The sequence below is a fragment of the Leptodactylus fuscus genome, chromosome 2 (genome assembly GCF_031893055.1).
Source record: "Leptodactylus fuscus isolate aLepFus1 chromosome 2, aLepFus1.hap2, whole genome shotgun sequence".
In the NCBI taxonomy this organism is placed as follows: domain Eukaryota; kingdom Metazoa; phylum Chordata; class Amphibia; order Anura; family Leptodactylidae; genus Leptodactylus; species Leptodactylus fuscus.
The window spans coordinates 104,914,418-104,938,602 of NC_134266.1; the positions used below are offsets into that span (position 1 = coordinate 104,914,418).

General features: G+C 41.8%; 1 protein-coding gene and 1 pseudogene across 3 annotated transcripts in view; both read right to left on the reverse strand.

The window, feature by feature from the left end:
* Positions 1-8,751, reverse strand: part of BLTP3A (bridge-like lipid transfer protein family member 3A) — a 105,743-nt gene extending 96,992 nt beyond the window's left edge. For all 3 annotated transcript variants that reach the window (XM_075264246.1, XM_075264247.1, XM_075264244.1), the window contains exon 1: positions 8,599-8,751. In XM_075264246.1, the coding sequence (XP_075120347.1) occupies positions 8,599-8,642 (44 nt within the window). In that variant the 5' untranslated portion in view covers positions 8,643-8,751. The remainder of the gene's footprint in view (positions 1-8,598) is intronic.
* Positions 8,752-23,251: 14,500 nt separating this feature from the next.
* On the reverse strand, positions 23,252-23,889 carry LOC142193711 (ras-related protein Rap-2a pseudogene; annotated as a pseudogene).
* Positions 23,890-24,185: the final 296 nt, after the last annotated feature.

The window sequence follows — 24,185 nt, forward strand, 5'->3', positions numbered from 1 at the left end:
TATACACTTTTTTTTACCGGTTTACTGAAACATATTCAAGTTATAGTTATATAAAGACTTGCAGCTTTCAATGTGTATCCACATTAAGGGGGGGTTCACACGGAGTAAAGTGCCGCGTGATGTGGCACGTATACGCCGTGTGAGATTTTGCAGGCCGTATACGCTCCCATTGATTTCAAAGGGAGCCGGGATCGTATACGCGGCGCTATTTTGCGGCAAAATCACGGCCGCAAAATAAACTGTGAACTTATCCTTAAACTGTATGAAGGTTTTAGGAGTTTCAGCTCCTTAACCCCTTTATGCTAAATCACGTACAGGTACGTCAGGGAATGTGGTTCGTTCCCGCATTCCCACGTGCCTGTACGTGATGGAGATCGCACGGGCTCAGAAGCAGAACCCGTGCGATCACCTTAAAATGCTATAAAAAGTGATAAAAAACTCACACATACCCCAAAACAGTACCAATAAAAAGCACAGATTGTCCTGCAAAAAAAAAAGCCCTCAATCAACTCTGTCAACCGAAAAAAAAAAAATGCTACACAGAAGATGGCGATGCAAAAATAATTGATTTCTTTCCCAAATAGTTTTTTGCTCTGCAAAATGAATAACGCATAAAAAACAATATAAATGAGGTATCGCCGTAATCGTACTGACCCACAGAATAAAGGTCACATGTTACTTATACGCTATGCTGGGTGGAAAAAAAATTAAATGTTAAAACGCAATACCAGAATTGCTGTGGAGGTTTTTAATCCACCATGAAAGTTAATAAAATTTTTCTACACATTATAGGCCCCCAAAAATGTTGTCACTACAAAATGCATCTCATCCCACAAACAACAAACCCTTATATGGCCCCGTCACCAGAAAAATAAAAAAATATAGCTTGTACAATGTGAAGACAAAAATCCAAAAAAAAATCACCAAATCATTAGAACACAACTGGCTGCGGCAGGAAGGGAATGTAGAAACTGTGCGAGGGTATATCAGCAGATACCCGAGATTTAGAGCTTACGAGGGAAAATATACCAGAACTTACCCCCTGAGTGACCCCCAAATCTTAGAAGCTACTGGGATATAGTGAGGAATTTTGTCTTCCCAATGCACTCTGCACAGCTTATATTTTCACGCTCCACCATCCGCTGTGCAGTAATGTCTGGAAGGGGTGCAGTTTACAAAATGGGGTCGCTTTTGGGTGTTTCCAGTGTTTTGGTACACTAGGGGCCCTGCAAATACGACATGGCACTATTCCAGCAAAATTTGCTCTCCAAAAACCAAACAGCGCTCCTTCCATTCCAAGCCCCACCATGTCCCCATACAGCAGATTACGACCACCGGGGTATTGCTGTGTTAAGGAGAAATTGTTTAACAATCTGTTGGGGCTTTTTCTCTTTTAACCCCTTGTGAATATGAAAACTTTGGGAATAAAGTGACATTTTAGTAATTTTTCATTTACACATCCCAATCTTAATAAACTCTATGAAAAGGCTGTGAGGTCTAAATCAGCGGTTCTCAACCTGTGGGTCACGACCCCGGTGGGGGTCGAACGACCAAAACACAGGGTCGCCACATACCTCCCAACCATCCCGGTTGGTGGGAGGTATGTCCCGGTTTCAACCGAGTTGAAAACACAGGCGATTAAAGCAGGAGCTGTCACAGCCAGCTCCTGCTTTAACGCTGTGCTGCGGCTTCTGTATGTGTAGCCGCGATGTGATGACGTCACATCGCGGCTACAACTATATGAGTGAGCGAGACTGAGTGGGCAGCGGGGGAGCGTTAGAAGGTGATTGTAAGTGTTTTGTTTTTTTTTGTTTTAAACATTAAGGTGGAACATAATGAAGGGGCAGATGAAGGGGGGACGGCATGACACTGGAGGCAGAGATGGAGGGACATGAAACTGTGGGCAGATGAAGGGGGGACGGCATGACACTAGGGGCAGAGATGGAGGGACATGAAGCTCTGGGCAGAGATGGGGGAACATGAAACTGGGGAACAGATGGGGACATGAAATTGGGGGAAGAGATGGGGGGACATGAAACTGTGGGCAGATGAAGGGGGGGTACAGCTTGACACTGGAGGCAGAGATGGGGGACATGAAACTGGGGGCAGAGATGGAGGGGGGACATGAAACTGGGGGCGGATGAAGGGGTTATATGAAACTGGGGGAGAGATGGCGGGGGGACATATAATGTACAGGTGACTGTAGGAGGATTATACTGTGTGGGAGCACATTAAAAATGAATGAGAATGGGTGGAGTCAACATAAAAGTGGGCGGAGCTAAATTCACCGCGGTGCACTGCGCGCGCCGCATATTTTCTCCCTCTTTCTAATCTTCAAGGGTTGCGAGGTATGCCTAAAGCCATCAGAAAATACATATTTCTGATGGCTTTAGCCACTGAGAAGCCGCGCTACTGTCTGCAGCAGACTGCATGGGGTCACCGCAACATGAGGAACTGTATTGCAGGGTCACGGCATTAGAAAGGTTGAGAACCACTGGTCTAAATGCTCACTATACCCCTTAATGAATTCTGTGAGGGGTGCAGTTTCCAAAATGGGGTCCTTTTTGCGAATGAGATATGGTGCCTGAAAATTATTCCAGCAAAATCTGTTGTTCAAACTCTCAGTGTCGCTCCTTCCCTTCAATGCGCTGCCGTGTGCCCAAATATCAGTTTACACCCACATGTGGGGTATTTCTGTGCTCCAGAGAAATTGCATAACAAAATGTGAGATACATTTTTCCTTTAACCCTTTGGGAATGTGTTAATTTTAGGGCTATATGAATGTATCATAGTCGTATCATAGAAAAAAAATGAAATGTCTAAATTTCGCCTCCATATTGTTTTAATTTCTGTGAAATACTTAAAGGGTTAACAAACTTCGCAAATGCTGTTTTGAATTATTTGAGGGGTGCAGTTTTGAAAATGGGGTGATTTATGGGGGTTTCTATTATACAGGCCTTTATAATCCCCTTCAGAGCTGAAGTGGTCCCTAAAAAATTAGTTTGGGGAATTTTCTTGTAAATCTGGAATATCGCTGTTACACTTCAAAGCCTAATAACATCCAAAATAAATTAACCCCTTCCCACCGATGGCATTTTTTGATTTTCGTTTTTGACTCCCCTCCTTCTAAACCTGATAACTTTTTTCATTTCTCCGCTTCCAGAGCCATATGAGGTCTTAATTTTTACGGGACAAATTTTTCTTCATGATGCCACCATTAATTATTCTGTAGAATGTACTGGGAAGCTGGAAAAAAATTCTGAATCGGGTGGATTTGAAGAAAAATACATTTCTGCGACTTTGTTACGGGCTTTGGTTTTTTTGACGTTCATTGTGCAGCCAAAATGACATGTCCCCTGTATTCTGTGTTCCGGTACGATTCCAGGGATACCAAATTTATATGGTTTTATTTACATTTTGACCCCTTAAAAAAAATCCAAAATTGTGTTAACATTTTTTTTTTCTAAAAGTCGCCATATTCTGACAGCCGTAACTTTTTTATACGTAAGTGTACGGGGATGCATAGGGCGTCTTTTTTTTTGCGGGGCCGAGTGTATTTTTTAGTTCTACCATTTTCGGGAAATGCTATTGCTTTGATCACTTTTTATTCAAATTTTTATCAGAATCAAAACAGTAAAAAAAACGGCGGTTTGGCACTTTTGACTATTTTTCCCGCTACGGTGTTTACCGAACAGGTAAAATATTTATTTCATAGATTTGTAGAGCGGGCGATTTCAGACACGGGGATACCTAACATGTATGTGTTTCAGTTTTTAACTACTTTTATATGTGTTCTAGGGAAAGGGGGGTGATTTGAATTTTTAATACTTTTTATATTTTTTTAAAAAAAATTTTTTTGTATTTATTAGACCCCCTAGGGGTGTTGAACCCCAGGGGGTCTGATCACTAATGAAATGCATTACAATGCTAATGCATTGCAAAAAATCATCCTTTCTTTTGCAGGCTGGTCTTGTAAAGGCTCTCGGATGTCATGGCAACATGACGTCGGCCCTGCAGCATGCTCCAGGAGCTGGCGATCACCGGCAAAATGACCGTGGCTCCGGAGGGGTTATTGCCTCCGATCGGTCCGGGGACCGATCGGAGACATTAGAGCAGTAGACACCCGGCGGCTACGGCGGCCTCCGAGCTCCCGGGCAGTCGCCATAGTTACACACCCGACATGCGCCATACTATTACGGCGGATGTCAGGAAGACAATAAAAAGATACCAATATAAAGCAGAGATATGGTAGATAATATTTATTCATGTATTTCTGTGATATAACTATCTGTTTGAAAAGCAGAGCAGTTCACAATTTGAAAATTGCATTTTTTTGCTAATTTCCATCAAATTTCCTATTTTTTTCATAATAAATATACAAATATTGATATCGATTTTTAACACTAACATGAACTACAGTGTGTCATGAGAAAACAATCTCAAAATCACTTGTGTAAGTTAAAGCGTCTCAAAGTTATTGCCATATAAAGTGACACATGTCAGTTTTGAAAAACGAGGCCTGGTCCTTAAAACACTTTTGGGGTATGTCCCTAAGGGGTTAAAGGGGCTCTATCATTGGGAAAAGTCATTTTTAACTAATCACATCTTTGCATAGCCTTTGGAAAGACTATTCCACAACTACCTTTAGTATGTAAGTTGCCTCAGTGGTTTTTGAATAAGTTTGTTTTTATTCATGTACTAATTAGAATGGTGCACGATGCATCATGCACTCCCTTTGCTATTGTTTCCTATGAGTGTATTCAGCACAGGCTGCTGCTGATGATGATGACTCAGCTTCCTGTTTGCACACACACATAGGAGATAACAGCAGAGAGGAGTGCTGCTGGAAGCTCACTAGCATATGAATAAAAACAGACTTATTCAGAAACCACTGAGGCAATCTATATACTAAAAGTAGGTGTGGTATAGACTTTCTAAAGGCTATGCAAGGATGTGATTAGTTAAAAATGACTTTTCCCAGTAATAGAGCCCCTGTAACATGTGCCACCCTGTTTATAAACAGACCAAAAGTAATTGGACAATTGAATCAAAGGCTGTTTCATGGGCAGGTGTGGGCAATGCCTTCGTTATGACATTCTCAATTAAGCAGATAAAAGCCTGGAGTTCATCTGAGATGTGGTGCTTGCATTTGGAAGCATGGAAGCTTTCCATGCAGATGAAACAAGCTATTTTTAAGCTGTGAAAACAACAGAAAAACCTATCTAAGAAATTGCTACAATATTAGGAGTGGCAAAATCTAAAGTTTGGTACATCCTGAGAAAGAAGGTACTGGTGAACTCATCAAAGCAAAAAGACCTGAATGCCAATGGAAGACAACAGTAGTGGATGATCGCAGAATAATTTCCATGGTGAAGAGAAACCCCTTCACAACAGATCATCAAGTGAAAAACACTCTCCAGGATGTAGACATATCCAAATCCAAATCTATCATAAAGAGAAGACTGCATGAAAGTAAATACAGAGGGTTCACTGCACAGTGCAAGCCACTCATAAGCCACAAGAATATAAAGGCTAGATTAGATTTTGCTAAGAAACATCTAAAAAAGCCAGCACGTTTCTGGAAGAACATTCTTTGGACAAATGAAACCAACATCAACCTGTACCAGAATGATGGAAAGAAAAAAGTATGTCGAAGGTGTGGTACAGTTCATGATCCAAAGCATACCACATCATCTGTAAAACTCGGCAGAGGCAGTGTGATGGCTTGGGTATGCATGGCTGCCAGTAGGACTGGTCACTAGTGTTTATGGATGATGTGACACAGGACAGAAGCAGCCAGATGAATTCTGAAGTATTCAGAGATACTGTGTGCTGAAATCCAGCCAAACTGATTGGTCAGTGTTTCATATTACAGATGGACAATGACCCAAAACATAAAGACAAAGCAACCCAGGAGTTGCAAAAGAAGTGGAATATTCTTGAATGGACAAGTCAGTCACGTGATCTCAACCTAATTCATTTCACTTGTTAAAGGCTAAACTTCAGACAGAAAGGCTACAAACAAACTGCAACTGAAAACCACTGCAGTAAAGGCCTTGGGGGAGCATTAAAAAAGAGGAAACACAGCAAAGTCCGTGAGCTCATGACTTCAGGCAGTCATTACCAAAAAAGTATGAACAACCAAGTATTAGAAATGAACATTTTATTTACAGTTACTTAATTTGTCCAATTACCTTTGAGCCCCTGAAATGAAGGGATTGCGTTTATCTATGTTTATCTGTGTTTATTTCCTCACATTTTTATGCAATCATTTTGTTCAACCCAGTGAATTAAAGCTGAAAGACTGAACTTCAACTATATCTGAATTGTATTGTCAGAAATTCATTGTGGTAATGTACAGAACCAAAATTAGAAAAATGTTGTCTCTGTCCAAACATTTATAGGCCTAACTGTAAATATAACTATTGTAGTCACAAGTTTTCTGCTTGTAGAAATGCACTACTTATGGTGAATGAATATATGAATGATGAAAGTGTAAAACAATTAGGGGCAACACGGTGACTAAGTGGTTAGCATTGCAGCGCTGGAGTCCTGGGTTCAAATCCTGCCAGGGACATCTGCAAGGAGTTTGTATATTCTCCACGTGTTTGCATGTATTTCCTCTCATGCTCCAAAGACATACTGATATGGAAAAATGTACATTGTGATCCCTATATGTGGCTCACAATCTACATATAAAAAAAAGTATAAAACAATTAATAAGGGAGGTAATTAAATATTGAGAGGATGTTAAACTAGACAGTTAAAAAAAAACCCTCAACAAAAAATATATAACATTCAATGTCAATCTAAAATACTCATAAAAAATATATCTATATTATGTTGTGATATCCTCTAAAGCCTCATTAAGACCCACCGGGACGAGGCTATTCAATCTGTACATCCAAAACACTCTCTTTTTTAATGTATCAAATCGATTAGTTATGGTTGGATGTACCTGGTCTATGGGAGTGACTCGAAATCCTGTAAAATCACTATTATGTGTTTGTGCTGCGTGTCTTTATGCACTGTGCACATGTACCCATTATTGTTATTAGCGATTTTTATTGATCCTTTCCCTCAATGTCATTATGGTATGCCCAATATATTAGAGGCCACATGGACATTCAAGCAAATATATTACAAAGCTAGATGAGCAGTCAAGTCTTGTTTTAAAATCAAAAGTTTCACCAATGCATCGGCTGGTGATCTTATTCTGGTTATGATTTATGTTCTCATAACACTTGCATTGAGTGTGTCCACACCTAAAGATACCTCTTTTTTAGCTTAAATGGTTGGTGGTTACCATAGAGTTGGTAGTTTGAACTTTTTTCAATCTGCTCGGAGCTAAAATACTCTTAATGAGCGATCACTTCGATATACACTACACTTTTATATGCCACTGAATTTTGGTTCTGGTTATTCACATGTTAGTAATTCTGACTGATTAACATATAGTTAGTGAAATATCCTTTAGCCAATAGCAGTGTGAGACACTATGACATAAATGCAAAATATCTGAAATAATTAGTGTGGGCAAGTTCAAAACAATTAATTGAGCTGACATTCAATTTCAGCTATTTTGCGATTAATTTCCCAGACCTAGAATGAGGCTGGGTCAGGAACATAAAAAAGATTACTACAGGCCTGTCACAAGACACAAATGCTTCAAGGCCAGGGGCGCCATGTAACGTATTACAGGTGCCTGCAAGGTGGATAGGATTCTGGGTAATCCCATTCACCAATTGCAGAAAAAAAATCTGCAGCAGAAATGCTACGATTTCAAAAACGCTTGCATTTGTAAATCGCAGCATGTCAATTATACATATGGAAAAACTGGCAGTTTCCCTATAGGTATACTAGAAGCAGAAAGTCCACTGAGAACCCTACAGACTTTCTATGAAAAGTACAGTGGGAAAAACCGCAATGCCACCACCATTTTTCCAGCTGCACTTTTTGGCTGCAGCTTGCTACGTGGGTCCTTAGCCATTTAGTTTCATGTCATGGTGGTCTGTTAATTTAACTGAAAATAATATTGTAGCAATGACATTTTTGATGGATTCTTGTAATGAAAAGCCTCTGATAGAGCGGTGAATTTAGGCTGTGTCTGCCTCCTTTTCTATAATCTGTACAAGAAACGAAGCAAATCCAAATGACATTGTTCCATCACTGGTGCCCATGTAATGCAGTCAGTTTATTGTGCAAATACCGAGGCACGCTTCATCCAGATTACTAGTAATAAAAGGCTACTAGAAGCGTTGTAGATTTTGTAGATCAGGATTTCAGTAGATTTTTCAAGGTTATTTTATGTAATCTGCCATCACCTGGAGGTTTCTCACAAGTGAGGTAAACTTGAGCATCAGATATCAAATTGGGGACTCTGTGCCAGGCCCTGGCATGGTGTACTATGAGAGAGAAGAGGACACCGGCGCTGTATTCTACACAGAACATGGCACTTCCCTATGCAGTTAAGGTGTACACACTAGACAGATGTAACACTGCCGAGTACGCCCTCAGAAGAAATAGCACAACTTCATCCTGCCCACAGGGTGTTCTGTAATACCAGATGTAACGCGACATGTTCTAGTTGTGTCATACCTTGATAAGTGTTTTAAGATCTGTCTCTTTATAATCGCAGCCATTCTGATGTCCCCGATGCTCTTTCAGTCCTCCACCTGCATCCCAGCTCCCCAGTTGTTTCACTTACCATAGAGAAGCCGCACGCAGGCCAGCTTTCCAAGGGAACCATAGACGCTTTCGTCGCCATCTTAGTACACCCTTATACGCGCTACTATGCTGTTTCATAGAAAGTAAAGTATGACAATTAGGAAACCTGGATGTTTATAGGCGCCACGGAATGTACAAGCTATGTGGCGACAATTTGTAGCGCTAGAAAACCATATCTCTTGTCTATGAATACAGGCAGCACTGGGACATACTGCAGCCACTGCTTCATACACCTGTGAGAGAACTTTAGGATGTATTGGTGGATGCGCGAAACGTTGCGTTTTTATTTTACTGATGACATCCAAAGAATAGGCCGCCAACCTGAGAGAGCCCTCCACAGGGTGATTTGTGAACTGCATATAGGAGTATCCTTTTCAATGGGCATGGCTTTTATAAGAGTGGATTGCCCTAAATAATAATAGTAAGCATAGGGTAGCATATCTGTGGTTAACCTCTGCTGTAATATTCCTTTGCTAATATTTAACCCTGTTCTCTTTTTCTTTTGTTGTACAACACAATATATCATACATTAAGGGTAAGTTCACATGGTGGAAAAGGTTTCCGCCATGTGACCTTACTAACGCAGCTAGCCGCGATGGGATGTCGATGCAGTGCACTGGCATCCCGCCCCTGATTAGGCCTGAATGAATGGGCCTAATCAGGAGTAAGTCTTGAGGAGTTAGGGCTCGTTCACATCTGCGCCCGGTCTCCGTTCATGCAGGTTTCCGTTTCCTGCACAAAACTGAGCAGGAGACGGAAACCTGCAGAACTCTTTCAAACCCATTCATTTGAACCGGACACGCGCGTATCACATTGAAAGCAATAGGGGAAAAAAGCCTCCCATTCATTTCAATGGGGAGCGCACATATGCCGGCTTCCATAGAAATTAATGGGATCTGCTTTGTACACGCTCATTCTGAACGTGTTTTACGTTCAGAAAGAGCTTAGCGTATACTCAGTGTGAATGCACCCTAAGTGTGATAAAGTATCACAACTTTTCTCAGTGTGGACCCGCCCCATACCTTCTTCTTTGCTGGTAGCCACCATAGCTGCTGTACCAGGATTTCTGTAATGTACAGCAGAACCCAGAGCTACCATAATGCCCACGATCAGAGTCTACTCTGATCACAGGCTTTGTTGATTGTGACCCCACCAAAAGTGTTACAACTGTCCACTGGCCGATCCCCATCGACCTCGTATCTTTTTTTTGTTGGTGGGCACCTTAGCTACAGCACTGGGTCTCTGCTGTAATGTACAGCAGAGACCCAGAGCTAATGGCCACAATCAGAGTCCATTATGATCGTGGGCATTGTTGAGTGTGACCCTACTAAAATACCAAAACTGTCCTTGGGGCCGATATCCCCAGCTCCTATACCTTTCTCATTGCAAGCCGGCTCCCATGCGGCGATATGGTGGGAGGTGACCTGTTCCTGTGGCAGCGAGGAGCCTTATGAAGGTTCCCAGGTCTGTCATAGGAATGCAGATAAAGAAAAAAAAAAAAGTCTCGATCTCACCATATGAGTATGCTCCAAGATTTCCCTCTGGGTGCACGGCCTTTCACCTCTGGACTGGACAAAACGCCGTTTTTAAGCACCATGCGTCTTTTTATAACCTTTTCACAAATTGTTCTATGTTGCGTGAGCTTTTAATGGCTTATTAAAAGTTATATTTTATGGAACCCAAGGAGTGCAGACCTGCTATTTTTGGTTGAATATTCAGCTGTCATAGGAATATTACTATTGAGGCTGGTCATAGACCATCCTCAATAATAATGTAGTGTTGTGTAATGTAGTTTAAAAAACTAAAATAAAAACTAGAATACTAGTTCAAATCACCCCCCCCCTTTTCCTAGAATACATATAAAACTAGAAATTACTGTGAACCACATACACATTAGATATTCCTGTGTCCGAAAATGCCTAATCTACAAACTGGTACAAGCTGCTACTGACTATGCCATATTGGTTGCTTTTTTTCTTTGTTTTGAATTATCATCTGGGATTTAATATCCCATAAATATGTTTTAATCTATCTCTGTATATATGTTTTGTGTACTATGGCTACTGTTAGTTTATTTTACAAATCGAACATCTGCATGTATTTAAATCTTTCTGCAGATTTAGCTTCAGAAAGACTGAATTTACAGGCAAAACATCATCCTTACTTTCTACATTAGAGCATTATGCCATTATTCTTGTTATAAGCATTGGTGGACTATCGCATAACTTTATATAAACTTTCACTAAAGCAAGAAAAATGTGTGGTGTTATTACTACACTGGAGACAGGATTCGAGAATCTGACCATATAGCACTGTAAGGGTGCATTCACACAGAGGAAAATGGAGCTGAGTTTGATGTGGAATCCGTGTCAGATTCAGCGCGGCTAGCAGCAAGAGGAACCAATTGAAGTCAATGGAAGGGTTTTTTTTCGGTGCTTAATCTGATGAGGATTCCACGCCAAATTCAGCGCCATTTTCATCCGTGTGAATGCACCCTAACCACAAAAGAAGAGTGTGCTACCTGTCTGTACAAAAACTATATAATAATAGTAGACCCCAATCATTTTATTTTAAATATGATTTTTATTGAAAAGAAGAAGACCTTTTACAATATAATAAAAAAGAAACTGTTACAAACAGAAGAAGAATCGGCATAGGTCCAATCAGTAGGACAGGGATTACAAGTTGGAACGTCGGGCTGCAACCCAAATATATGGATGACACAAACATGACCAAACGAGCAAAGACCAAAGGGCCAGACATACAAACGCTGCAAAGACACCAATTCTACGAGAAGACAGGAAAAGAATGAGAAGGGGAACACAACCAGGGAGGAACAGAAAGGGAAAAGGAAAAAGAAAGAGTAGGGGAGACGGAATAGGGACAGAAAAGAACAAGAAAATCCAAACAGTAACATTAACAACATAACCACATACCTGAATACAATACTGAGGAGACACAAATTACATCCAAAAGAATAAAATAAAATAAAGCCACCTGGGATAACAACACAGTAGACGGATAGTGATCAAGGGGTCCCCATGGGGGCAACCTGGGGCCGAGGAGAAAAAACACCCTTATTAGACTCTACATACGAGATCCAAAGAGACCACTGGGAACGAAACTTGGCGTAAGTATGGTTTTTGTTGGACAACAGACGTTCCAAGGTGCATGCCAAGTTCACATGGTGAAATAATTCAGTTAAGGTCAAACAAAGGGCAGACTTCCACTGACGAGCGATCATGGCCCGAGCTGCGAGCACGATCTGACCCAGAACGACCTGCATCTCCGAGGGAAAACTACCAATATCTAAGAAACAAAGGGCGAGACCAGGAGAAGGACTGATATCAAAACCGGCTAGGGTGGACATGAAATAAAATACCGCTATCCAGAAGGCACGAACCGGTGGGCAGTCCCACCATAAATGCAAGAAGGAACCTACTTGGCCGCACCCCCTCCAGCAGAGTCTGGAGCACGAAGAATCAATGTGCGCCATTTGGGTCGGAGTCCTATACCACCTCAACATAATTTTCAAAGCCGTTTCCCAATGTGCCGCCCCCTTAGATACGCGCTTAACAAATCCAGCTGCCGTATACCAGTCCGACAGAGGGATGGTTCTGGCAAGATCCGCTTCCCAACGGAGCAGGTGAAGAGGTTTGACCCGCTCCGGGGGGACAGAGAAAAAGCCGTAAAACACAGATAACCCACCTCTAACAGGCGTGGACCTATTCCACAGTTTTAAGGCTAGCCTGGGAAAGGTCAATCTAGAGGGCTCATAGGATTGAAAGAAATGACGCAACTGCAGATATTTAAAGAAGTCTGTTTTAGGGAGCTGGAACTCTTCCTGCAACATGGAGAACGACTTAAGCCCGTCATCAGAATATAGATGGGCCACTTTATAGAGACCCCTAGAGACCCATCCACGAAGACGCAGCTGGGGGAGAAAAGAGGTCAAATACAATATGGGTAGCTTCGACAAAGGGACCAGGTCTTCCCTGGAGGTATATGACAGAAAATATCGCCAAGCAGAAACCGAGGCCCTAATACTCAGCAAGGGAGAGGAAACGATGGGCAGGCTCAAATCCTTAGGGCGTAAAATGCTCATAAGCGGGGCATCTAAAAGGCATTCCTCAATTTCGGCCCAACGCCACTTAGAGGTCTCATCCCACCCAACCCTAAGTTGGTCTAAGATAGACGCCATATAATATTTTCTAACATCAGGGACACCCGCACCCCCATGGGACCAAGGGCGTGTCATCACCTTAAGTCGGACCCTGGATCTCTTACCCTCCCAAATGTAGTTGGAAAGGAGAGACTGAAGCTTAGTAAAATATGAGTCAGGGAGGGGGATGGCAACTGTACGGAACATATACAAAATTAGAGGTAACACCATCATTTTGACAATGGCGATTCTGCTAGCCCAAGACAACATTGGTCGTGAGAAGGAGGGGAGGAGAGAAGTGATTTTTGTCAGAAGGGGGATATAATTAGCAGAGAACAGATCCGAACTAGGGGCCGTCAGGGAGATGCCAAGGTAAGCTATACGGGAGTCATTCCATTGGTAAGGGAATTGAGAACTGAGTTCCCGTCTCAACGAGGGAGAGATGATAACAGGCAATATCTGTGATTTGGAGGAATTTACCTTATAATAAGAAACTCTACCAAATCTCTGTAGAACCTCCGTAGCAGCATTCAAGGAGGAACCAGGGGAAGTCAGGGCCAGTATGATATCATCAGCATATAGGCCAATCTTATGCTGCTGGCGACCCACAGTAATACCCGCAATATTTTCTGCCGACCGAATGGACTCCGCCAGGGGTTCCATCACCAGCGCAAAGATAATAGGGGAAAGAGGACAACCCTGGCGGGTACCATTCGAGGTCCGAAAGGGCTCAGACAAAAAGCCCGATGAGAGCACACGAGCCGACGGGTGGGAGTACAGAGCTAGAATAGCAGATTTAAAGACCGACCCCATGCCAAACTTATCCAAAAGGCTATCTAAGTAATCCCAATGGACCCTATCAAAAGCCTTCTCAGCATCCAAGGCCAGAAGCAAGGAAGGCATACCATCTCTTTCGGCTTTCTGGACAAGGTCTATGAACCTCCGTGTACCGTCTGGAGCCTGCCTACCGAATACAAAACCGACCTGGTCAGGACTAACTAACTGGGGGAGAAGGAGGAGCAACTGCTCAGCAAGGATTTTAGCATACAATTTGATATCCGTGTTCAGGAGGGAAATAGGTCTAAAATTAGCCGGGACAGTGGGAGATTTGCCGGGTTTAGGGATGGTCACTATAGTGGCTGACAACATTTCTTCCGGGAAGCATTGCTCCTCCGCCGCCTTCCTGAACACAGCTAAAAGATGAGGGGATAAAATATCTGCGTATTTCTTGTAATAAATCCCTGAGAAACCATCAGGGCCAGGGGATTTTAGCGGTTTCAATGAGGCTATAGCTTCCGTAACCTCAAACAAGGTGATAGGCGAGGCTAGGGAGGTAGACTGCGCAGGGGAAAGGCGGGGCAGGGCCACAGAATCTAAGAATCTATCAATTTCTTCCTTAGACGGTTGGTATGTCTGGGGATCATCTTTAAGATTGTATAGTGACTTATAATATAAGCGAAACTGCTCTGCAATAAAGCGGGGGTCAATTACTTTAGTACCCGAGTCATCTACAAGGTGAGCAATACGAGTTTTGGGGCGCGACTGTTTGACTTTTTTGGCTAAAAAGGCACTAGCCCTACTATTATGCACATAGGCCTGACATTGAAAACGTTTAAAAGCTAAATCCTGTTGGCAAGCCAGAAGGCCCTGCAATCGGAGTTGACATTGCCGAATCTCCGCAGAGACAGTGGGGGTGGGGTTAAGCTTATTAATTGCGGAGAGAGAATATAGGGAGCGAAGCGTAGCATCTATGTCTTTAGATCGTTCCTTTTTTGCCCTCGCGCACGCCTGAATAAGCATCCCTCGCATATAAGCCTTATGGGCATTCCAGAGCACATGGGGATCTGACACGGAGGGAGAGTTCAGGGAAAAATATTCCCTCAGGGTCTCACGGAGGTGTTCACCATAGGAGGGATGATCTAGGATATACTCATTCAGGCGCCACTGGGTAGGCATAGCAGTGGAGAATTTCTCATGTAGAGAAAGGGACACCGGAGCATGATCAGTCCAGGTGATCAGCCCAATATCAGTAGATTCTGCCTGCATGAGCCCAATTTTATCAGTGAGAAAAAAGTCGATACGGGAATAAGAGGAGGACAAAGAGGAGAAATAACTATAATCTCGTTCCCCGCCATGTTGACAACGCCAGACGTCATAAAGACCCTGGTCAATCAAAGAGGAAGACAGTATAGGGGAGCGTCTCTTGGGGTTGGAAGAGTCTAGAGAATTATCTACTAAGCAATTAAAATCCCCCCCAATGACCAACATACCAGTAGAAAAAGCTCGGATCTTGGAAAGCACAGATTTCCAATATTGCGCCTGGGAACGATTCGGGAGATAAACAGTTACCAAAGTATACTTAACATTGTTAATAAGACAATTAAGCCCCAGAAACCGACCCCCGGGATCAACTAAAGTGGATTCAAGGGAGAAGGCTACCGAGTCCCGCACAGCAATAAGAACACCCTTACGCTTAGCATTGCAAGAAGCCTGATATATATGAGGGAAAGAGGGGTTAGAGAACTTAGGATTTTTACCAGCACAAAAATGAGTCTCCTGGAGAAAGAGCACATCGCAACGAAGGCGACGGGCCTCCCTCCAGACAGAGCTCCGTTTACAGGGGCTGTTCAGACCCCTAACATTAAGTGAAGATATACGGAGTACCATAAAAACAAACTAAAGAGAAATGGCAAAAGACCCAGGTGGCTGTACAAAAAAACAAAAACAAAACAAGGATGCATAAAGTATGTGTGAGCAGGCATAATAACCAGTAGACCCCAATCATAATAAACAATTGTGCCATTTTTATTTACACCATTAGTGATCATATGAAATATTATATTAATTTTATTGTGTGATTCGTAATGGTTACAGTGATACCAAATATGTTTGTTACTATGTTTTATGAAAATCTTGATTGTAATGTTCTGTCACTCGGTTCTATACAGTGTTGGCCAAAAGTATTGGCACCCCTGCATTCTGTCAGATAATACTTGGTAGCACAACCTTTAGACAAAATAATTGCGAACAACTGCTTCCGGTAATCATCAATGAGTTTCTTACAATGCTCTGCTGGAATTTTAGACCATTCTTCTTTGGCAAACTGCTCCAGGTCCCTGAGATTTAAGGGTGCCTTCTCCAAACTGCCATTTTGAGATCTCTCCACAGGTGGTCTATGGGATTCAGGTCTGGTCTCATTGCTGGCCACTTTAGAAGTCTCCAGTGCTTTCTCTCAAACCATTTTCTAGTGCTTTTTGAAGTGTGTTTTGGGTCATTGTCCTGCTGGAAGACCCATTACCTCTGATGGAGACCCAGCTTTCCCACACTGGGCCCTACATTATGCTGCAAAATTTGTCGGTAGTCTTCAGACTTCATAATGCCATTCACATGGTCAAGCAGTCCAGTGCCAGAGGCAGCAAAGCAACCCAAAACATCAGGGAACCTCCACCATGTTTGACTGTAGGGTCCGTGTTCTTTTCTTTGAAGGCCTCTTTTTTTTCCTGTAAACTCTATGTTGATGCCTTTTCCCAAAAAGCTCTACTTTTGTCTCATCTGATCAGAGAACATTCTTCCAAAATGTTTTTGGCTTTCTCAGGTAAGTTTTGGCAAACTCCAGCCTGGCTTTTTTATGTCTCTGGGTAAGAAGTGGGGTCTTCCTGGGTATCCTACCATACAGTACCTTTTCATTCAGACGCCGGCGGATAGTACGGTTGACACTGTTGTACCCTTGGACTGCAGGGCAGCTTGAACTTGTTTGGATGTTAGACGAGGTTCTTTATCCACCATCCGCACAATCTTGTGTTGAAGTCTCTTGTCAATTTTTCACATCTAGGGGGGATTAGCCACAGTGCCATGGGCTTTAAAGTTCTTGATGACACTGCGCACGGTAGACACAGGAACATTCAGGTCTTTGGAGATGGACTTGTAGCCTTGAGGTTGCTCAAGCTTCCTCACAATTTTGCTTCTCAAGTCCTCAGACAGTTCTTTGGTCTTCTTTCTATTCTCCATGCTCAATGTGGTACACACAAGGACACAGGACAGAAGTTGAGTCAACTTTAATCCATTTCAACTGGCTGCAAGTGTGATTTAGTTATTGCCACCACCTGTTAGATGCCTCAGGTAAGTAACAGGTGCTGTTAATTACACAAATTAGAGAAGCATCACATGATTTTTCAAATAGTGCCAATACTTTTGTCCACCCTCTTTTTTATGTTTGGTGTAGAATTATATCCAATTTGGCTTTTTGACAATTCTTTTTGTGGTTTTCCATTGAAGACAAATTAAATGAAGATATTAATACCAAAGAATTTGTGATTGCAATCATTTTCTGGAAGAAAATGAGTACTATCTGACAGAATTGCAGGGGTGCCAATACTTTTGGCCAACACTGTACATTCAGGTGCTCAGAAAAGGCATCTCACCACCTTTGGAACGCACACGTCACTTCCGGTAGCCGGCTTTCCGATCCCGAAGGTTAGGCCCTGAGCGTTTATACGCTCTCGTTTTTCTCCACTCCACCAATGCCTCTTTCCCATCACCACTTCTACTTACTACCAATGCCTACTTCCTTAATTGTTTCTCTCAGGCATTCCTGTCATTGGATGCCTTGGGATCTATGGCCGATGCCATGCGTTCCACAGTGGAATGCATACGTCACTTCCGGTGATCAGTTTGCCGATACCGGAAGTTGGGGCTGGAGTGTGTTTGCACGCGTCTAATATACCCTCTGTTTACTATTTACACCTCTGGACAACCAATTATCTATTCTTCAGCCCTATTCTTCCCGATTACCTCTGTTATATATTTGGGCACTGGGTGCTCTTCGGCTGGCGGTGACGTCACGCCCAACAGTCCTTGGCGCCGAACTCCCTATTTAAACCTCTACCCATCTCCTCTCTTGTCACTTCCTTGCCATTTTCCTTGTGATCATCACCCTACCTGTGTCACCACTATGCATCTGTTAAGATTGTGCAGGCTATTTCTTTTTCATAGTCTTATTTACATTTTGTACTTGAAAGCTGGACACCAAATCTCTAGCCTGAAATTGTAAAGTTACATATTTGTAAATTTTGTTCATATTTTGTCCAACTTTTGCTTATATTGATATGTGAACTATTCCTGATCCATATCTACAGTTGTATCAGCCTATTTGTTTAACCCCTTAAGGACACAGCCCAAAAGTACGTTAAGGACCAGGCCTATTTTTTTCAAAACTGACATGTGTCACTTTAAATGGCAATAACTTTGAGACGCTTTAACTTACACAAGTGATTTTGAGATTGTTTTCTCGTAGCACATTATACTTCATGTTAGTGGTAAACACTAATCAATATTTTTGTATTTACTTATAAAAAAATAGGAAATTTGATGGAAATTTGGAAAAAATTGCAATATTCAAAATGTGAAATTCTCTGCTTTTCAGGCAGATAGTCATACCACCCAAATACATTAATAAATATTATCTACAATATCTCTGCTTTATATCGGCATCATCTTTTGATCGTATTTTAATATATTTTGAATGTTACAAGGCTTAAAAGTGTAACAGAGATTTACCAGATTTACAAGAAAATTCTCCATTCATTCTCAACTCATTTTTTAGGGACCGCTTTAGTTCTGAAAGGAATTATAAAGGCCTTTATAATAGAAACACCCCCAAATCACCCCATTTTCAAAACTGCACCCCTTAAATTATTCAAAACAGCATTTGAGATGTTTGTTAACCCTTTAAGCTTTTCATAAGAATAAAAATAATATGGAGGTGAAATTTAGACATTTCATTTTTTTTCACTAATACATTCATTTAGACCTAAAATTATCACATTCACAAAGGGTTAAACTAGAAAATGCATCTGACAGTTTATCACGCAATTTGTCCCGTGCACAGAAATATCCCATATGTGGGTGTAAACTGATTTTTGGGCACATGGCAGTGCATGGAAGGGAAGGAGTGAGACAGGGCATTTGAAAAGCAGATTTTGCTGGAATAGTTTTAATGCGCCATGTCTCATTTGCAGAGCTCCTAGAGTACCAAAACAATGGAAACTCCCCAAAAGTGACCCCATTTTAGAAACTACACCCCTCACAGAATTCAACAAGGGGTGTAGTGAGCATTTTGACCCTATGGCAGTTTCACAGATTTTACTAACATTGGAATGTGACAATGAAAAATTACTAAAATGTCCCTTTATCTCCAAAGTTTTCAGTTTCACAAGGGGTTAAAGGAGAAAAAGCCCCTCACAGGTTGTTACACAATTTCTCCTGAACACGGCAATACTCCACATGTGGCCATAATCTGCTGTATGGGAACATGGCATGGCTCGGAATGGAAAGAGCTCTATATGGATTTTGGAGATTTAGATGTTTGGAATCTGGACGCCATGTCATGTTTGTCATGAGCCTGTAAGGTACCAGAAAAGTGGAATTCCCAAAGAGTTACCCATTTTGAAAGCTGCACCCCTGAAAGAATTTACCAGTGGGTGTAGTGATTATTAGTATTGCAGATGTGACTGCACAGCGGATGGTGAAAAGGGAATATGTAAGCTGTGCGGAGGACATTGCAAACACCAAATTCCCTACTATGTCCCAGTAGCTCCTATGATTAGGGGAGTCACTCTGCGGGTCACTTTGAGGGTCACTTCTGGTGTCTTCCCTTGTAAGCTGTAAATCTGGGGTGTCCCCTGATCTACACTTACACAGCTTATATATTCCCTTCCTGCCACAGCCAGTTGTGTTCTAATGATTAATGATTTGGGGGGTTTTGTCTTCACATTGCTAGATGCTATATTTTTCTTAATTTTCTGTTGACATGGCCATATAAGGGCTTGTTGTTTGCGGAGTGAGATGTATTTTGTAATGACACCATTATTGGGTACCTACAATTTATAAAATAAATTTTATTAACTCTTTCTTGGTGGATTAAAAAAAAAAAAACAGCAATTCTGGCATTGCATTTTGCCTTTTAAATTTTGCGCCATGCAGCGTACAGTATAAGTAACATGTGACTTTTATTCTGCTCTGTTGGTACGGTTACGGCGATACCTCATTTATATTATATTTTTATGTGTTAGTAATTCTGCAGAACAAAACACATTTGGGGACATAAATCAATTATTTTTGCATCGCCATCTTCTGAGATGTGTAATGTTTTTATTTTTCGGTTTACAGAGTTGGTTGAGGGCTTATTTTTTGCGGGACATCCTGTGCTTTCATTGGTACTATTTTGGGGGATGTATCAAAATCACTTTTTAAGCATTTTTTGTAAGGCAAAAAGTGCAAAAAACTTTATTTCTGGCGTTTTTTTTTCCGGGTTTTTTTTCCCCCCCAACGTTCACTGAGCAGGTTAAATATTGTTTTACTTTTATTGTACAGGTGGTTACGGACACGGCAATACTAAACATGTATTGTTTAAATTAATATTTTGGGTTTTTTATGTAATTTACAGCTAACACGGGCTCCTGATGCCGCAGGCAGCATTCTTTATAGCCGGCCAAACCCCTAGGGTGCCATGATCGCTATTGATCATGGCACCTTAATGGTTAAACAGCGGGGGTCAATGCAATCACCGTCCCTGCTGCTACAGGGGGAGCCTGGCTGTCAGATACAGCCAGGCTCCCATGGTGATCGCACAGCCTCTGCTTCTGAGCCCGTGCGATCTCCATCACATACATGCACGTGGGAATGCGGGAACTAACCACATTCCCTGACATGCATGTACGTGATTTAGCGTTAAGGGGTTAAGTCTGGTATTCTAATTAATGTATCCTCTTATTTGATACTAAACTGATTTGACCTACCCTGTTTCCCCGAAAATAAGTCATCCCCTGAAAGTAAGACATAGCAGAGGTTTTGTTAAATTGCCTAATATACGGCACCCCCCAAAAGTAAGACATCCCCTAATAATAATAATAATAATCTTTCTGCACAAAGATTTTATGAAGAAAAACATTGCAAACGGCTGAACACTGTGTGTGATGTTCCGTGTGCACAGGTATGCCAGCTGCTGATGCCGCTGCGATACGTTGTATCTACTGTTCCTGCTGCTGTAGGATGAGCTGGGAGATGCCGCTGTGCATAGTGTACACTAAGCATCGTATGTTGTAGTATGGTATAGTATGTTGTAGTGGTATCACAGCAGCAGCAGCCAGCTTTCCTGTGCACATGGAGCACCACACACAACGTTCAGCTGGCTGCAATGTTTTTCCTCATACAGTCTTTGCACAGCAAGCACATCTCAGTGTTGCGCAGTGGTGGCAGCAGCACACAAAAATAAAGTAAGACATCCCCTGAAAATAAGACATAACATATCTTTAGGACCAAAATTTAATATAAGACACTGTCTTATTTTCGGGAAACACGGTATGTACACGCTAGTGTCTTTGTCATATTGTTGTAATATTGCTGTATCATTCATTCAGTGTTTATCACAGCAACATGTATATTGTATATATTTTCTTTATTTGGTCTTGGGACAGTGAAATATTCGATATTCGTTATTCATTTTGAATAGCCCCTCAATATTCGACTATTCAAACGAATATCGAACCCCATTATAATCTATGGGGAAAAACCGTTCGTTTCAGGGGAAACTCAAATTCGACTCAGGAGGGTCACTAAGTCCACTATTATTTTTTTTTGGTTTGTTTTGCAATAACATATTAGTATTTATTTTTATGTTTGTCAAACTTTGAAAATAAAAAATATAATTAAATAGAATGAAAACAAAACTAAGTTAAATATAGTTTATTTCTTGCCAGAAAAATGTGTGCTGCAAAAACCAGTAACAACTGCTCCTCAAATGAGTTTATGCAAAGCATTTCGATCACTTGTAGAGAGATTTACCAAATGAAAGCATCTTACAGGCAAACTAGGACAATTAAAAATGCGCAACCGCATTTCAAGGTGCATGGCAATCTTGAAGATTTAGTTTCCTAGACCAGAATTTAAACAAAACAAAAAAAATGCATCTTTAAAAAAAAAATAAAAAAAAATGAAACTTTCATGGAGTAGTGTTCCTGCAACTACAAAGTAGTGCTTCAAAAGGACATATTTAGTTGGAGTGTCATCCAAGTGTGCAAAATACAATGTTGGACAGTAATTTCTTTACTTGGAACAAAATACAATGACTGTAGCTTTGATAACAGTGCATTCGCTTCATTTCACTCCACTGAACTAAAGTAAAGGGTTAAATGAGGAATTCGATTGGGCGGGTTTGAGGCGGAGCAGAAATGTGAAATATGGAAGAAACCTTGCACGTAAGGTAAACGAAACATGACTAAATGTGCTAAATTTTGTTACACCCCGATGTCCTCATTCAAAAGCAGCTAATAAAAAAAAATTTAAAAAAAAATTCTGTGTAAGTGACATAACACATTCCATTCTGAGCCACAAAGAAGCACTTGTCTGGGATAGTTCAGTGTACACATCTTACACTGTGGAGCAAATACAATGAACCTCAGCTCAAATACAATAATTGTAAACCAGCATACAAATGTACGGCACATTCACACGGCTTCTCACTCGCTCAAAAGAAACGAAAACTAGTCTACCGATATTAGGTTTTAGCAGAGTATGGCTGCTTCTTTTTTCCATGACCATATGATATTGATTTTCTGCTGTCAAACTGGAAATCCGTTAAAATTTTTGTTTCTGACATGATTAAGCAGGTAATTTGCATTTGTGTGCAGTCGCCCATGCAAATAATAAATACTCAAGTCCAATCCAAATGAAACGTCGCAACTTCAGCACCTTGTCACATCAACATTCACTTCACAATAGCCTGTCAGTATCAAGTTAAAAAAAAAAAAAATTCCTCATATTCACTTTCAGTCAAATTGTTACGCTAAACAGAAACAAGCCAACAACATAGAAAAAACCATGTCAGAGTACTAAGGTCCGTAATCACTGGGAAGCATACCGAAAATAAATCATTGCTCCCTCAACTGGATGCAACATGGCTTAATTTCCCAAAACAAGACTATCCCATCTCCAAAGTCTTCATCTTCTTTATCCAGTTGCTTCCTCGTCCATTTAGTAGATGGGGGAATTCAGAGTGGTTTTCAAAAAACACAATAGGATGTCAAGTCAGCTTTGAAAGTGTAGGTGCCCTTTGCTGTCCAGTTCAGGAAGAATTCCAGCAGTGGTCGAGATCGCTGCTTCATGTAGGGTCTTCTTATCGGAGGAATCTTTCTGCAGCAAAGGTCTTTATTTAATGTGGCCGAACAAGAGTGCCATGTCAGCTGTACAAACCAATGCCACAGATTACTTCTCAAGTAAAATTTAGACTACAGATCAAGATAGGTTAATCAGATAGTAAGGATTCAGATGCAGTCCTCTCGCAATGCTTTTCTTTGGGTAAATACGTGAGAAAAAAAAAATTAAATCTTTTTTTTTTTTTTTTTAACCTTTGCAGCTAATATAGTCATGTCTACCTAAATTACATAAAACCGCTATTGTATATTGCACGCAGAACAGCAAGGGTCATCCTTATCAGGCTGGGCTGCATAATTCATTTGCCTCACGATTTCTGCAAAGAGCTCATCCACCATCGTTTTACTTTTCGCTGACGTTTCCATAAAAGGACATCCCCAGTCTTCAGCCAAGGCATGTCCTTTGTTGGAGGATACCTCACGTTCACTTTCTAGGTCAAGTTTGTTGCCAACCAAGATTACTGGGACCTTTTCATATCTTTTGACGCGGATGATCTGGTCTCTCATGGGCTTGATGTCCTGGAAGCTCTGCTGGTTAACCAGGCTGTAGACCAGGATGAAGCCCTGGCCGTTCTTGATGTACAGATCCCGCATAGATGCGAACTGCTCGGTACCGGCCGTGTCCAGGATCTCCAGCACGGAGGGGGACGAGTCCACCTCGATCTCCTTACGATAGAAGTACTCAATAGTCGGGTCGTACTTTTCGATGAAAGTCCCGGTGACGAATTGCACGGTCAGAGCCGACTTGCCGACCCCGCCGCTCCCCAGAACCACCACCTTGTACTCGCGCATCGTCCCCCTCCGCTCCCCGGCGGCATGCACCGTTCCTCACATCACACCACTTCTCCGCCTCCTCCGTCGTCGCTGCCGCCCCTCTGCAGCGGCTTCCCGAGGCATGGGAAAGAGGCTAGGCTGCTTGGCCTGGTACCCGGAAACCTGCCCCCCTCCGCCTCCTGCCCACCAAGTCCACTATGACACTTCAGCAAATGATGACAACACCTCTGGAATGGAACTGGGACAGCAGGGGAAGCATGCCTGGGGGCATCTAACAAGCCCAAGTCACAGTTTTACTCCACCATCACAGCCTA